Raw genomic sequence first — 11,496 nt, 5'->3', positions numbered from 1 at the left:
GCGCTCGCCTTGAGCTGAAGAGCTGAGGGACAGCGCCCAGGCCCAGAGTTCAAACCCCACAACCGACCAAAAAAAAAAAAAAAGAAAGAAAATAAGACCCATCGAGATTTCTTGAGCTGGAGCTCGAGCCTACGCTTCCCAGGTCTGTGCCCACGTCCCCACCCTTCCCCGGTACAGGGGCCTGTGCTCTGCTCTCTACCTGGTGTTCACCCAAGTGGTTGGATGTGATGGAGAGGTACCCTTCTCCCGCGGCCACTGCTGAGCTGGGGTGCAGAGTTGAGGGTCTGGGGAGCCCAGCGGCAGGGGCCAGGTTGATTGAAGCGCTTGCCGGGCTGAGCGCAGGGAGGCATGGCCAGCAAAACAAGTACGCACACTCACCTTCCAGCTGTGTGCCTTTGTAAACCTGACGTCATCTCGGACACTAATAGACTGTGTTTGTTGTTGCAGACATGAAGACACGCATGCCTATAATCACGTCAAAGAAGTAAGTGACCTGAAGCTTGGCTTTCCTTATAGTTATAGCTCAAATAAGACTCTTAGGTAGCCTTTTTCACATGCAAGGTTTTTTCTTGTTTTGTTTTTGCATAGACAGGTTTTAGAGAATCTGAGTTTTATGTGGCTCAAATCATATTGGAAATGCATTAAGTGAACTCTCTGCTTTAATTTGCTTACATTTTCATACTTTGTTAAATGGTGACTTAAGTTTTATCAGATGAAGCTCTTAAAAAAAAAAAAAGCCGGGCACCAGTGGCTCACACCTGTAATGCTAGCTTAGGAAATTTGAAGCCAACTTAGGCAGGAAGGTCTGTGAGACTCTTATCTGCAGTTAGCCATAAAAAGCAAGAAATGGAGCTATGGCTCAAGTATTAGAACAAATAGTAGCCTTGGGCAAGACAAAGCTCAGGAACAGCACTCAGACCCTGAGTTCAAGCCCCAGGAACAGCACTGAAAACAAAAACCAAACAATAAATGCTTTTTTCACGACACTTAGAATATGCAGAAGTATATGAAGACAACCTTTACCCAGGATCTGCTGTTGAGGAACGCGCCGGTTGTTCACTGTGCAGTCTTCCAGCCTGGTACAGACATGCTGGCACTGATGCATTTCTGCTTGCAGGTATGAGCGTCGTGTGGAATGGGCCACGGAGGTCATGCGGAGACAAGGCCAGGATGAGAGCACAGTGTGCGAGATCCTCAAGGAGTTCACAAAACCTCTTGGACATCCTTGCACAGGGAGGAGCGAAAAGTGTGAACAGTGCGATGCCCGCGGCTCCCAGGTCGCCTCCACCCTGTGCCACACAGCAGAGACCCAGGGTCCTTCTGTGATGAATGGAGACTCTGGACAGCGGGGTGGGCACCCTGATGGCCTGCAGGAGAGCTCTGGACACGACCTGCCTCCTGCACACCGCCTCGAGGGACCCATGGTAGAGGACACGGCAGCTCTGCCCCGAGAGCCCCTCAGCGCCCAGAGCGGACATCAGCCAGCAGGACAGATGGGGTCCGAGGCTGAGTACGTGCTGGTGGAAGAAAGCCTGTGTGATGAGCAGCAGGAGGCGGGCACCCTAGCGGAGGATGTAAGTAAAAGGAAGCACCCCAGTTCTCCTTATGGGCAGCCCCCATTATCCACAGACTGAAAATACCTGGATTTGTCTTGATCTGGGGAGAGAGACACCACACTGACACCACTTACCATAGTACGTTGTTACAGTTATTCTGTTAGTGGTCGTTGTTAACTCCTACTACACCCGATCTATAAGTTAGTTAAACTTTGAGCGTGTCTGGATGGGGAGAAGCGGGGTTTGTATGGAGCCTCACTGGGACCCTTGGGCGCCCCCTGCAGGTGCAATAGTATGTATGGAGGTAGAGAGCCTCCTGGAAGTCACTCCCTCCACAGCCATCTGTTCTGGTCACTGGAGGCAGCTCTGTACGCAGGCCTGTCAGCCCCAAGCATGTGGGATGAAGTTGGAGGGAACCTGCGGGCTGTCAGGGCCATTTCTTGGGACACTAGTAACTTGTTTAAATAACATGCTAGCAATATAAAGCAAGACCAATAATTCCTCTCCTTTGATGGGGAGAAAAAGAAATGCAGTGATCCTTTACATATGATCTGCAATACAGCTCGCATGAGAGAGAACGGGTTTATGAAGTCAAGAACATACGTTGATCGCAGAATCCAGCAAAATGCTCCAAGCTGCAACAAGACTCATAGACAAAGGGAGATGAAATAGGTTATTTTTATAAGCGAGGATTGTGTGTTCACAGTATTTCCACAGCAGCTTTTTAGTTCGGGAGAGTTTATCATTTTAGAGCGCAGTGTCTCTATTAGGGCTTGCATTCGTCCCTGCTCTGTGCTTGATTTCTTTCCTTCTCCTCAGTGGGTACACAGGCGGAGATTAACATGCCGGAGGAATCCGTATAGGATCTTTGAGTATTTGCAGCTCAGCCTGGAGGAGGTATGTGTCCACCAAGCCTGTCAGCTCCCAGCAGGCCCTGCGGGATGCTTCCCGGGAGCCGGCCTTCGCAGCGGTCTCACGGAACGGTTCTGAACAGAACACAGCCGTGGGTTTGGGGTCACCATGAGCAGCCTCAGAAACAGGCCTGCCTACATTTCCCGTCTCAGCCTTTTTCATTTGCTCTAAGTTGTGTGTTGGGGCTGAGGAGATAATGTCTATAGGCCAATGATAGAGTGCTTACCTGTGGTGACAAGTACTACATTAAAACCTTGGCACTGGGAAGTGGCGCTGTGGCTCCAGTGGTAGAGCAGTAGCCTTACACTGAAGAGCTGAGGGACAGCGCCCAGGCCCAGAGTTCAAGCCCCACAACCCATAGAAACAAAAACAAACCTTGGCACTGCTAAAGAAAGAAAATGTGTATTTGAGGACAATTCTATTGTTTCATGAAGGATTAAAGAGGGTTCCTCTGGCATTTGTCTTGTAGTGGTGGTGGGGAGTGGGGAGGTTGAAACAGTTTCTCACTACGTTTAGAACTAGGAACCAATCCTTAGGACTACAGGCGTACACTGCCACTCCCAGCTGAGTACTTGTTTTCTGTTTAGGACTTCAGATTGAATGTTTCAGCACTAATTCTCACCAGCTTTTTTTTTTAATATGGCTTTGTTGAAATATAATTAACATACCATATAATTCACCATCTAAAGTATACAACCTTGGGGCTAGGGATGTTATTGAAAAGAAAAAAAGAGATCATATTGTTGGTAGTGGTAGTAGAAGATACTATAAAATCATTAAAACAATGTAGTACTGGTGTAGGAGTGGAAAGATCAACCAGAAGAGTCTACAACCATACCCACGGATAGATGAGAATTCCAAGTATGGTAAAAACAGTGTTTCTTATCCGTAAGGAAAAGACAGTGGATCTGAGGTATTGGGCTGATTGGCCATGTGGGAAATAAGTCATAATCCTCCCTCCTATCCTATGTCAGAACAGGTGAAGTATCCCCGTGGTCCTGTGTGCTGGGCCCGCTTGCCAGCTGGTGGATGGATTTGGGGGAAGTGACTGGATCCCAGAGGGCCCCGCCCACTCAGTGGACTCACCCCTCAAGGCTTCATAATAGGAGCGGAGGCAGGACCCCGTGGAGGAAGGGAGTTTCTAGCTTTGTCCTTTGGGGACTGTGTCTGCCCTTCCCCCCCACCCTTCCTGTATTCTTCTCTGTTCCTGTCCTCATGCAGTGGGCTGTTCCTGTGAGCCCAGCCACTGATTGAAACCCGAGATCCTCTGAGCCAAAGTAAATCTTCCCTCCGTTCATGCTACGTCAGGTCTGCTGTCACATTAGTGCAAAGTCTGACTGGCACAGAGACATAAAGGAAGAATTTTTAAGGAAAAAAGCAACAGTGGTAAACAGATACTGGTGGCTCATGCCTTATAATCCTAGCTACTCAGGAGGCTGAGATCTGAGGAATGAGGTTCAAAGCCAACCCAGGCAGACAAACCTCTCATTCAGCAAAAAGCTCAAAGTGGAGGTATGGCTCAAGTGGTAGAGCACCAGCCTTGAGTGAAAAAACTAAGCAAGAGTTCAAGCCCTAGCATTGGCACAAAAGAAAAAAAGTTAAGAGGTATGAACTGTCTTCTAAGAAACGTAGCATATAGATTCCACTATTTAAAACTCCGTGTTGGGGGAATAGGTAAGTTGTAGAGCTTGTACAGCATGCCTGTGACATGGATTTGATCCCCAGACCATCCAGCACTGCAGCAAAAAGGGTTCAAGCCTAACCAGAGCACCGCCCGTCCTGAGCTCATCTTCCATTTTAGATTGGTTTCCAACCTCAGCGCCTGCGCCTGCCTCACTGAAATCCTCATCCTGTCTAGAGCACCCTTGCTCTCCTTGGCCTCTTTCCATCCTTGGGATGAGAACCCCAGGAAGCCCCTTGTGGGGATGACAAAGCAGGGGTGTGCCCTGCTCACGGAGGACGCTGTCTGCCCCGTTTCCTGGTGCCACCCACGTGTTAGGTTAGGTGCTGGAGATGAGAATAGGAAATGGGCAGTCCCTGTAGCTGAGGGAGAGGTTGGGTGGGACAGGAAGGGGTGAGCAGTTGTGCACTTCGGATAAGGCCTGCTGTGGAAGTGGCCGGCCGCGAGCCGGCTCCGCCGGGCTTCGGCTCACAGGGTCCGGGTTCTGTACCTGCTTCCATCTTGTGGGCTGGGGCAGTCCATGGGGAAGTAGCTGTCACCTCAGGCTCCACTCCAGGGTGGAGAGGAGCTGACGGGGAGTGGGAGCAACGGAAGAGCTGTGCGCATGGCCCTGTGCTGGTGGCAGATAGACGCCGTACCTTACTGAGTCCTCACCCCACCCCATGAGGAACCCCAGGTCCTGTTACCTGGCTTTGATGGGGGAGAAGCTGATCCTGTACTGGAAGGCGGGGCACCCCTCCTCTGCTGTCCGCGTATTTATAATGTCACTCTCCAACTGTACGGAAGCATCAGCGCTTTCTTGGGCCTCTGTATGGCCTGTGGGCCGGATGCCCCCGTCCCCCTCACGGTAAAGGATAAGCTGTGGTTTGTAATGATAGATGAGGATGAGCAGCAAGCTTGCCCAGCATGCACAGGGTCTTGAGTTCCATTCCCTGTATGGCCCAGAAGCTAAGAACAGTTTAGTTTGCTTTGGTTGGTTTGCTGTGGACTTCTAATCAGGACTCAAACTCACAATCCGCCTACAGATGGGCATGTTATGCCCAGCCCAGAACATCACTTTACTTTTGAGGTGGCAACAATTCAGTCTGTGTAAGACTCTTCCAGGAACATGGACTATTTTTTAAGGCAGTGCTGGGGGTGGAGCCCAAGGCCTTGAGCATGCTAGGCAAGGGCAGTGCTCCACCCCTGAGCCGCAGCAGCCCTAGCCCACGGCGTGGCAGCGGTCCATTTTTGCTTTGTATTTATTTATTTATTTTTTAGTCAGTCGAGGGGTTGATCTCTGGGCCTGGGCGCTGTCCCTCAGCTCTTCAGCTCAAGGCAACTGTTCTACCACTTGAGCCACAGCGCCACTTCTGGTTTTCTGATGGTTCATTGGAGATAAGAGACTTACAGATTTTCCTGCCCAGGCTGGCTTTGAACTGTGACCCTCAGATCCCAGCCTCCTGAGTAGCTAGGATTCCAGGCGTGAGCCACCAGTGGCCAGCTTCATTGTTCGTATTCTTGTTGCTGGCCAATTCTATTGGGATGAGATAGAATTTCGTAGTTGCTTTGATCTGCATGTGCTTTGCAGCCAGGGATGCCGAGCACTTCTTCATGCTTTTAGCGACACGGCAGCGTTTCTAACGCGCTTTCCCCTTGCTGTCTGCAGGCCTTCTTCCTTGCGTATGCCCTGGGATGCCTGAGTGTTCACTATGAGGAGGTAAGGTGTTCGTTAGACAGTCCTCCACCCACAGCAGGCCATACTAATTCTCTTATTTAAAGCCAAATGCTGTCGCTGGTGCCATACCCCAACCCCTACTGATTAAAGTAGGAATTGAGGTGTCTTTTCCTGAGTTTTGGCTTTGGGTTCTGAATGAAGACTGTTCAAGTAAAAGCCAGCTTTGATCTGACCCTTTTAAATTGAATTTTACTCTCAGGAGGAGGGTTTTTTGTATATACTGATCAGGAACTCAGCATCAAAGTAGTACTAAAAATATGCAACAGTAGAATCTAAGGGCTGGCATGTGTGATTCAGTCATTGTAATGTAGCTACACAGAAACAGGACCAAGAGTAAGAAAAGCACATGATCATCTCAGTTGACACAGAAAAAATCTTTGGACAGAATTCATCCTTTTACAGTAAAAGCTCGGAAGAAGCTAGGAGTGGCAGGCACGTCACTGAGCTTAATGAAGGCTGCAGATGATACACCTGCACCCAACATCCTATAACATGGAGAACGGCAAACTCGTTTCTCCTCAAGTCGGGAACTCAGCAAGGGTGTTCACCCTCCTCACTCTTCCCCGAATCCCTAGCAAGAAGCTAGGAGAAAGAAAGAAAAAGGGATTCAAGCAGGGAAAGAGGAAAGCTGCTTACCCCCATATGCAGATTATATGATCCTCCAAAAGCCTGGCCCGTCCTCCTCCCCTGCCCCCTCCTCCACGCCGGTCCCCCTCCCCTGCCCCCTCCTCCACGCCGGTCCCCCTCCCCTGCCCCCTCCTCCACGCCGGTCCCCCTCCCCTGCCGGTCCCCCTCCCCTGCCCCCTCCTCCACGCCGAGATGGGCTCTGCAGCTACGCAGTACCTCTGGCCTCAGTTGCCACTTTCCTGCTTCTGTCAGCAGGTGGAATCACGGGGAGCCCAGGCAGGAGCTGCGGGGGGGCGGGAACCTCGGGAGGCATGCAGATTTCTTCTAGTAGCCACATTAAATTAAAAACAGGTGATGTTAGTTTGAATCACATCACATCGTTCATAGATCAAAAAACGATGCGTTCTTGTCTTCTTTCTTGTAGTGAGTTGGGTCTCGGTGTGTTTCACACTTCTAGCACCTCTGTGGGGCTGAGCTGGCTGAGCCGGTAGATGGCGCTGCTCAGTCTTCCAGCTGGGCCCCCAGGGGTCCGCCGGCCCTGGCCCAGGGCAGGCACACATGCTTCATTGTGCCTCCCTCCCCCTTCCTTTTTTTCTTCCCTCCCTCCCTCGCAGGAACCTTTAACGCTTGTGAAGCTCTGGCGCGCGTTCACCGCCGTGCAGCCCGCCTTCAGGACGACGTACATGGCTTACCACCACTTCCGAAGCAAGGGCTGGGTGCCCAAGGTGGGGCTCAAGTACGGGACGGACCTGCGTGAGTAGCTCCCGGGGAGGGGTGGCACGGGCAGCCGCGGGCGGTTGCCGCCGCCCTCCTGGGGCCTCTGGCTCATGGGAGGCCGCGGAGCGCACGTGCAGCCTGCCCGGCCCTCAGTTGTCTTCCACGACCCCCGCTTGCCGCATGCCATCCTTGCCCTTCAGGACTCCCCGCGGTGGATTGCTAGAGACTTCCTGTAGGTCAGGCGTGGCATGGTTTGCCTGGGCCCCAGGGGCCGGGGTTTCCAGCCCAGGCACCGGTGTGGTCGCAGTACTCCCTCCCCCAGTGGCCAGGCGCTGCTTAGAGACAGAAAACACAGTTGTGAGCACCACAGACACAAAAAGCACGGCGCCCCGTGGAGGAATGTCATGAGCAGAGGCCGGAGCAAAGGCTGCTACTTAGGTCAGGAAACAGCTCGAAGCTGCGAGCACAGGTGGGGAGCAGTTGGCAGGTGAAAATGGAAAGAACATACTAGGCAAATGGCAAGTGCAAAGGCCCTGAGGCAGGAACATGCTCAGCAGGTCGCAGCAGCAAATGTGCTGCTCTGAATTTCCAGAAGTAGGCATAGGCTGTTTGTTCAGATGGGCTTGAGTCTCACTCATCTCCAGCCCCAGAGCTGAACCAGCCAGAGTGTCTGCTCAGCACATTGGGAGTAATACAGGATTGCTCCACATCATTCGAACTTCCTGCTTTTTTTTTGGTGGGGGGGGGGTGTTGCGTGGAGTGGTGGTATTATAGTTTGAACTCAGGGCTGTGCGCTTGCTAGGCAACGCTCTACTGCTGCTCCCGCCCTTTTTATTTTATTTTGAGGTAGAGTATCAGAGGGTTTCCCTTTTTGTTTGCTGTATCTGGGACGACAGGCACATTCCACCGTGCCCGGCTTTCTCTGTTGAGATGGGGTCTTGGAAGTGTTTTTGCCCTGGCTGTCTGGGAACTGGACTCCTCCTGATGTTTCTCTCTGAATTGCTAGCATTGCAGGCCAGGTGCCTGGCAGAACTTCACAGCCATGATACAGTTCACACTCTACCATGGAGAGTGTAAGGGAAGAGGCAAGATAAGGATCACAGGGAGGCCTTGTGTTTAGTCCCCAGTGCCAGGGAGAAGAGAGAGAGCAAGAGCCACATGTGCTCAACTGGTCGGAAGTGCACGGCGAGGAGGGAAACCTGGGGGGCCAGGGCCTTGGGAACTCACTTGCGTCAGGAAAGGCACTCGGCTTCTGGGAGGAAGGCGTGCCGGCGGGGCGCAGGGCAGAGCGCACATGCAGAGAAAAACAACTTAGCAGTAGAGGACACCGTCGATGGCGCATGGTGATAGGCTGTCTTTTTCTTTTTTGCAGTGCTGTACCGGAAAGGCCCTCCGTTTTACCATGCAAGGTTTGGAGCACTCTTTAATTGATTGAAGGCCACACAGGGCTTCCGGTATTGTCGCCATAGTGATGATTAAAAACCAGGTCCCTCCTGGCCTGACCAGGACCCATGCAAATGTCCATGTGGGACTGGGGGCGTGGCTTGGTGGCCAGAGGCATGTGGGAGGCCCCCCTTCCGTCCCCAGCACCTCAGAAACAGGCCCCTGCCTCTGCCCTCACCCCCAGCGGTCCCCTGTTGGGTGGAAGACTGTGTTGGGTCTGTGGTGAAGTCGGTGTAGGTACGTAGTGGTCGCCCCAGGCACCCTGGGTACCTGTCTGCAATTGTGCTGGGAAATTCTGTTCCTTGTCTACAGTTCTGTGTTGGAGCCAGCTGCAAGTTTGAGGCTACAGGAGAGAGAGGGTTCTGGTAGCCGTCAGGGTGTCTAGGGTCAGGACGCGTGTGCTTTTCCTGTAGCTTCATTCTCGGGAAGACAGGCAGTGTTTGTGAGCAGGTTGGTTGCATGGTTTTGATCTCCTAACCCACCCGTGTTTTGCAGCTACTCGGTGATGGTGGAGCTGGTTGATGACTGCTTTGAGGGCGCCCCCCGCAGGCCGTTCAGCTGGAAGTCCTTGGCTGCGCTGAGCAGAGTGTCAGCCAGTGTCTCCAAGGTAACTGCAAAAAAGTCATTTGAAGCCTGGTGCCAGTGGCTCACGCCTGTAATCCTAGCCACTCAGGAGGCTGAGACCTGAGAATCACGGTTCAAAGCCAGCCCAGGCAGGAAAGCCCATGAGACTCTTATCTCCAATGAACCACCAGAAAACCAGAAGCAGCACTGTAGCTTAAGTGGTAGAGTGCTAGCCTTGAGCTGAAGAGCTGAGGGACAGAGCCCAGGCCCAGAGTTCAGGCCCCACAACTGACTAAAAACAGTCATTTGTAGAACTTCCTGACATCCCTTATTTTTGCTCAAAGCTGGTGCTCTACCACTTGAGCCACAGCTCTACTTCTAGCTTTTTGTTGGCTAATTGGAGATGAGTCCTACAGATTTTTCTGCCCAAGCTGCCTTCAAACCATAATCCTTGGATCTCAGCCTACTGAGTTGCTAAGATTACAGGCGTGAGCCCCTGGCCCCCAGCCTGAGCTTAGTCTCCCTCCATGTTCACATGCGCAGTGCGCTGCACCTGCGTTCTCTCGCTCCTCGGCGGGTGCTGGGGGAAGCGATGTGTCCGTGTGTGCCATGCACGCATGCCTGCCCACACTCTCGCCGCTGTTTCTCACAGGAGCTTCTGCTGTGTTACTTGGTGAAGCCCTCCACCATGACTGAGGAGGAAATGGGGTCCCCGGAGTGCATGAAGAGAATTAAAGTTCAGGTGGGTCCACAGATAGACATGCACTGGCCCAGAGTCCTGGCACTACTGTGTGACCTTCCAGGCCCCGGAACCTCTCCCCCGCCCTCCCCCCCTCCCCCACAGTGGCCTCTCAGTGGCCAGGCCCGGCCTCTCATGCCTCCCCTCCTCAATGTCTCAGATGATGGCTGAGCCTCTTCCTGTCCCCCTGGCCAACTCCCCCGCCAGGGCTGCCCGGTCCACTGTGGAATCATCCATGTTTGTGTTGGCCCTGGGTAGCCCTGCATGCACACTTACACACACACACATACCCAGCCTGCCCCTGCCTTCTGTCACGCGTAGCCCCCACCTCTACGCTGCCCTGCCTCCCACCCAGCTGTCATCGCCGGGGCATCAGTGCCCTCCTCCCCGAGGCTGGCTGTCATGGGGCTGGGGCGTCCGGCTGCGTGTTTTCACATCGTCTGCCAGCCGGAGCAGGGGCGGCTCACCTCTCCACCGCTGCCTGGAGCCTGGCCTGATAGCATGTGCTTGGAACCTTAGAGACTCAGCACTTCTCATTTTTCCTGCCTGCAGGAGGTGATCCTCAGTCGCTGGGTTTCTTCACGAGAGAGAAGTGACCCGGATGAACTTTAGTGGCCCAGTGCAGCCTCCCCGTGTCCTGCCAGGGCCCGGGCAGGTGGGTACAATGTCCTGTCCTGGAACTGAAGTTTTAAAGGACGGCCGGCACACCACAGAAGCCTTGGTGTTGGAAAGGACTGCAGACTCCACCCGAGCGCCCGCCGTCCCTCCTCCCGCGCTGTGGAAGTCGGAGCTGGCGAGTCCAGCCCCACGGCAGTTCCGTGATCTGGGCACAGGCTGAGTTCCTGTCACCCTGTCCCTGGGAGGTGGCACTGGCAGTGAACTCAGGACCCCACGTCCCACTGCTTTAAATGGAAAGGCAGGATCTGTGTGTCCGCGTACCTGTGGGCTTGGCGCTAACCCGAGCACTGGAGAGCCTCTGTCCGGTCCGCCTGTCACCTGTCAGCTACTGCAGCCTGGCTCTCCCCGGTGCCCCGTCGTCTGCCCAGCGCAGCCAGGCCTGCGTGTTCAGAGACCTGCACCAAGCCAGCGCGCAGGGAACGTTCCGGGAGGAGGGTGAGCGGGCGTCACCTTTAGTGAAAGTCAAAGACGGGGTGTCCGCGTGAGGAGCAGGGCTCGCCGGGCTTGGCTTCGCGGGGCTTCGCGGGGCTTCGCGGGGCTTCGGAGCTGTCACGGCCGGGCGGGGCGGCGGCTGGACTGGGCGGGGCCGGGGCCTGCCTCCACCCTCCGCTGCTCCGCGGAACCCCTCAGTCCTTCCAAGGGACCTGACTCCCTTAAAGAGCCCACCCGGCACCCCCACTGCACCGACAGTGAGGCGTCTGCGTGAGTTTGGGTGAGGACCCCACATCCACGCGCTAGCAAGGCAGGGCCTGGCCGGGAGGGGTGAGAGGGCCGGAGGAAGCCCGGGGCTCCTCGAGGCCCGCAGCCCTGGGCCTCTTGGCAAGCAGATAGCAGAGCGGGCACTGCGGGCGCACGCCCCGCC

At 54.1% G+C, this 11,496-nt stretch overlaps 1 protein-coding gene across 1 annotated transcript in view; it reads left to right on the top strand.

Moving 5' to 3' along the window:
* The window catches only part of Tsen2 (TSEN2 tRNA splicing endonuclease subunit), a 14,381-nt gene extending 3,554 nt beyond the window's left edge, over positions 1 to 10,827 (top strand). Inside the window, exons 3-11 of the mRNA XM_013010412.1 lie at positions 448 to 484; positions 1,118 to 1,574; positions 2,376 to 2,453; positions 5,798 to 5,848; positions 7,108 to 7,246; positions 8,583 to 8,619; positions 9,149 to 9,260; positions 9,870 to 9,959; positions 10,509 to 10,827. Coding sequence (XP_012865866.1) covers positions 448 to 484; positions 1,118 to 1,574; positions 2,376 to 2,453; positions 5,798 to 5,848; positions 7,108 to 7,246; positions 8,583 to 8,619; positions 9,149 to 9,260; positions 9,870 to 9,959; positions 10,509 to 10,568 — 1,061 coding nt within the window. The 3' untranslated portion in view covers positions 10,569 to 10,827. The remainder of the gene's footprint in view (positions 1 to 447; positions 485 to 1,117; positions 1,575 to 2,375; positions 2,454 to 5,797; positions 5,849 to 7,107; positions 7,247 to 8,582; positions 8,620 to 9,148; positions 9,261 to 9,869; positions 9,960 to 10,508) is intronic.
* The last annotated feature ends 669 nt before the right edge of the window (positions 10,828 to 11,496 follow it).

Source organism: Dipodomys ordii, unplaced genomic scaffold, assembly GCF_000151885.1.
Source record: "Dipodomys ordii isolate 6190 unplaced genomic scaffold, Dord_2.0 Scaffold12, whole genome shotgun sequence".
Lineage (NCBI taxonomy): Eukaryota > Metazoa > Chordata > Mammalia > Rodentia > Heteromyidae > Dipodomys > Dipodomys ordii.
Note: the sequence above shows the minus strand (reverse complement) of the source record. Positions and strands in the feature narration are given on the sequence as shown.